Source organism: Benincasa hispida, chromosome 10, assembly GCF_027475165.1.
Source record: "Benincasa hispida cultivar pf3 chromosome 10, pf3_genome.v1.1, whole genome shotgun sequence".
NCBI lineage: Eukaryota > Viridiplantae > Streptophyta > Magnoliopsida > Cucurbitales > Cucurbitaceae > Benincasa > Benincasa hispida.
In genome coordinates, this window is record NC_143487.1 from 14,042,024 (window position 1) to 14,046,468 (window position 4,445).

The following is a 4,445-nucleotide window of genomic DNA, read 5'->3' on the forward strand; positions in this document are numbered from 1 at the left end:
TAATAAGAGTCATGTGACTTGTGAATACGTATCTTAAATGTAATTATATTTAATATTTAGTCAACAGATATTAATTTTGTATAAACGTAGTTAGCAGTTTAATTTATATTCTTAATGTATGATATATAGAGAGAATCGAAAAGTATATGTTAAAGTTTTATCATGCATAATTCAAAGGTTTAGAGTGGAGATATTGGTCATATTATTGTTTTTGCTCGTACACGTCTCAAATTCAAGTTGAACCATATAAGTCGAGACAACTATTAATCTATGGTAAATAATCACAACCCAAGTAATTGAGAATTAGGTTTTGAAATCTTCAACATTTTTTCTTAGAACCACACTAATAATTAGTTTTTATAATAATTGTTAAATATCTACATCCAACTTTAATCAAGTTCTCTTGCCATTATTGAATCTGTTAAAACTTTGTACGTTGTTAATTGACTCTATATTTATTTAAGGCAACTTGTGGTGGTTTTGTAGTTGTCACAGTTAAGTGTTGTCTCAGAAGATATCATTTCTGCAATATATTTTCTTTCTTTATCTGGAAAAATTCTATAGATTTATTCTATCGGATATCTTCCCTTGTTCAAGTCCCAACTTGCTTTTTCCGAATGGGAATATTGTTTCCTTTCTTGGTCGCAGATTTAAAAAGGAAAAAGTAGTGTTCTTTTAGGACTGTCGCTTCTAATTATCTCTATGATGTGGTTCTATGTTTTGTGGTGACCAAACTATGCAACATTGATTTTTTTTATTGTATCTTTGCTCACCATAATCTACCGTGCGAAATTGTTGTTGAAGAGTACAAGCTTAAGAAGATATAACATCTATCTTAGGGGAACCTAAGGCATTGCTTTTGAGAAGGGATATATTCTCGTCTTTCAGAGAGCCTAAGACTTCGTTACTTGAGAAGGAGTTCTCCAACTTAGAGTACACCTAAGATACATAAGTGAAGGGAGTTTACTGTAAAAAAGAAAGATAACATCGGTGGTGAGAGAGTCGCACGCACCGTTGAAAGTAGAAGTGTTCAACACTAATATTAGCATACTTAGAGAAGCCAAAGTGTCATTGAGAAGCAGTCTCACATCTAGAAGGAGCTAGGTGATATGTGAGTTAAGCTCTTTTTGTGTCACTATAAATGTTGTTACTTTACTGATAAGTACTACATTGTAATCATTTTGACACTGGATTTCTTGATGTTTTAAAAACGTCAAGATCAGTGTCACTTGACATTGAAGAAAGTCGAGAAACGCTATTTTTGTAGTAATAATCTTTCTTGGACTTTCTGCCCCTCAGACGTAGGTGGTTATCGCCAATTTGAGTTACCAATCTCTGTGTGTTATCGCTTACTTCTCTGATCAATATTATCTTGTTGGTACAAAATGAGCCAAATCACTCAGTTTAACATCTATTGTTTGAGTGCAGGACGTTATACTTTGATACTATGTTAAATATAATCAATGATTGACCCAAAAACACTGATGGATGAAGATAATTTTAATATTATATGAACACTTTTTAAAATATTGGAATCAGATGACATGAGGTTTCATCTAAAACTCATTATTGAAGTATACCATATATTTATAAACATCATGAGGTCCCTACGTGCCCTTTCAAGATGGTGTCTCTTTAGTTTCCATCATTTTTTTATTATTATTTTTGTGAAACTAATTAAGATATGAACTAAAAAATAATTAAATTATTTGATAACTCTACTAAATTTGGGGGGTGGGGGTGTTAAAATCAAAACCAATCTAATTGTGAATCTTTCATGATTTGAAGTGATCCCACCATGAAGTCTTAATAGAGAAACTAATTAGGCATTACTAAAAAGAAATGATCTTTTTTTGCTTTTGTTGAACAATAATTATTAATTCAATATATACATAATATATAAACATATATATCTTTTCCTTTGCATGAGGACATCCACTTCTCTTTTTTGAGCACTTAAGCACACAACCCAAAAGAAAAAGTTAAGGAGGTGAGAGGCAACACCCAAGAAACTTCCTCCACTAAAGAAAAAAAAAACCCTAATTTTTCCACAATAAATACAAAAAGATATCAAAAGAGAATATGATATGAGAGATTAAACACTCTCTCTTCTCTTCATCCCCTTTCCTTTTATTATTTCCTCTCTCTTTCTTTGGTCTTTAATTCTTTTCCTTGCTTTCTTTTTTCTTCTTCCCTTTACTTCCCTCAACTTGGGTAATCAACTCTTCTTGTAATTCTCCTCTCCCAACTCTCTATTTCCCTAACTTGTTCATCCTTTGAAACTTTATGTAAATTAAAGAGACCCCCCCCCCCCCATAAAAAAAAAAAATTAGAAATTTATTCCCCTTATGGCTCACTCTTCTCTTCCAATCTTCTTAGATCCTCCAAATTGGCATCAAGTAAGTTTTTTTGTTTTTGTGGGTTCAATTCAATTTTATTTGCAAAGTTATGGAAATGGGAAAAAAAGGAAAAAAAGAAAAGAAAAGGATGGGTTTTTTTTTTTTTTGGCTTCAAATTCTATTCTTGAATATACCCAATTTTCAAAATGTTTATTAATTTAATTTAATTGTATTAGTCGAATCAGGCAGCAACAAATGATGGTAATCAAGACCCACGTCAGCTTCCGGCAGCATTTCTACCACCGCCGCCGCCGCCGCCTACGGCAGGTCATGGAGGAGGCGGAATCCGGCCAAATTCTATGGCCTATAGAGCACGGCTGGCGATGATTCCGCTGCCGGAGGCAGCACTAAAATGCCCTCGTTGTGATTCAACAAACACCAAATTTTGCTATTTCAACAATTACAGCCTTTCTCAGCCGCGCCACTTCTGTAAAGCTTGCCGCCGGTACTGGACCCGCGGCGGCGCTCTTAGAAATGTCCCCGTCGGCGGTGGGTTTCGTAAAAACAAGAAGAAGAAGAAATCTAACCGATCTAAGTCCCCCACTGCCTCTCAATCTCAAATGGGTAACCTTCAAATTTTTCTCTTTTTTTATTTTTTTTACTTTTATCATTTAAATATCTTTGTCGACCCAAAAGTTTAAATTAATAAATTATTTCCAACACAGAATTCAACCAATAATCTATAATGTCAAAGGAGTTCTAACTTTAAATTATTTATTATTTTTTAATTAAAAAACACTCTTTTAAGCTGATAAGTTATTTTTACGATTTAAGAATTTCACCTCTAATTATAAGTAGTCCATGATTTTATTACGATATTATTTTAATTTAATTACCATAAATATAAGATAAAGACACAAAATGGACTACATTAGATTAGGTTAAAAATATCTCAATTAACTTGGTTATGTTACAATTTCTTATTACTCCAATCTTTAAACCAACATGAAACTACTACCAAACCCAAAAATTTAGACGATAAAAAGAGTTCAAAATTACAAAGTTTATATTTAATAATTAAAATTTCACATTATTGTGTTTTTTTTTTCAGGTAATTCAAGATCAATAATGTCAAGAAATTGCAACAACAATGAGAGCAATAGTACAATGAGGGATTTTGCATCACATCCTTCATTACAATTACCTTCATTAAACATCATTCCATCTCTTCAACAACAATTTTCTCGTAATTTCGAAAACAATTTCCCCGGAATTCACATCAATAATTCCGCCGCCGCCGCCACCGTCAGAGAATTTGACCAATGGCAACAACAACAACAACCATTCATGGTGGCCGGACTAGAATCTCCGACGACCGCAACAACTGCCGCAGCATACACACAAATTGAAGTCAACAACAACAACAACTTTGGTGCTAACTCATTACAAGAAGCAGCTGGTTTGGTACAATACAATAATAATTGTCATCAACAACTGCAGAATCTGACACCCTTTTCGAGAATTCCTACGAAAAATGAAGAACAAAACCAAGAACAAGGAATATTATTATCGAATTTCTTAAGACCACATGATCAAAACAGCCAGTTTTGGGGAAGTGAGCATCAAAATTCATGGACGGATCATTTGTCAGCTCTCAGTTCTTCTTCAAGCAGCCATCTTTTGTAAGATTTTTTTTTTTAAAAAAAAAAACATGAATAAATGTAGAGAGAGTTCAATATCGTGTTGTGTATTGGCTTTTGTCATGTTTTTTTTTATTTAATCGAATTATTTGTTTAATGTCACATAATTTTAATATAATGTTACATGTTAATTATTAGTTATTACATGTTTTTTTTTTTTAAAAAAAAAGGTTGATGGGGTTTTATGATCTGGCCTGCACTAAACATGGAATTATGTTAATTTTTCAGTGGGTTTGGACAATCTCTAATGCATAAAATATTGTGTTTCCATTGCTAGCTGTATATATGTTTTGCCCTTTTAATTAGTTTAATTAAACCTCCCAAATTTTCTATTATATTCAACCTTTTATTTAATAATAATCAGGAAAATAAAATAGGTAGAGAACATGAACAAAAACATCTGGAT

At 32.4% G+C, this 4,445-nt stretch overlaps 1 protein-coding gene across 1 annotated transcript; it reads left to right on the forward strand.

The window, feature by feature from the left end:
* The first annotated feature begins 1,933 nt into the window (after positions 1 to 1,933).
* Positions 1,934 to 4,180, forward strand: LOC120087836 (dof zinc finger protein DOF3.6-like). The gene is made up of 3 exons (XM_039044768.2): positions 1,934 to 2,399; positions 2,576 to 2,963; positions 3,451 to 4,180. The coding sequence occupies exons 1-3, from the start codon at positions 2,349 to 2,351 to the stop codon at positions 4,023 to 4,025; spliced, it is 1,014 nt and encodes a 337-aa protein (XP_038900696.1). The 5' UTR covers positions 1,934 to 2,348; the 3' UTR covers positions 4,026 to 4,180.
* Positions 4,181 to 4,445: the final 265 nt, after the last annotated feature.

Coding starts and splice junctions, on each gene's coding strand:
- LOC120087836 (XM_039044768.2), top strand. CDS start 2,349: ATGGCTCACTCTTCTCTTCCAATCTTCTTAGATCCTCCAAATTGGCAT. Junction 2,400..2,575: donor ATCCTCCAAATTGGCATCAA/GTAAGTTTTTTT, acceptor TAATTGTATTAG/TCGAATCAGGCAGCAACAAA. Junction 2,964..3,450: donor TGCCTCTCAATCTCAAATGG/GTAACCTTCAAA, acceptor TTTTTTTTTCAG/GTAATTCAAGATCAATAATG.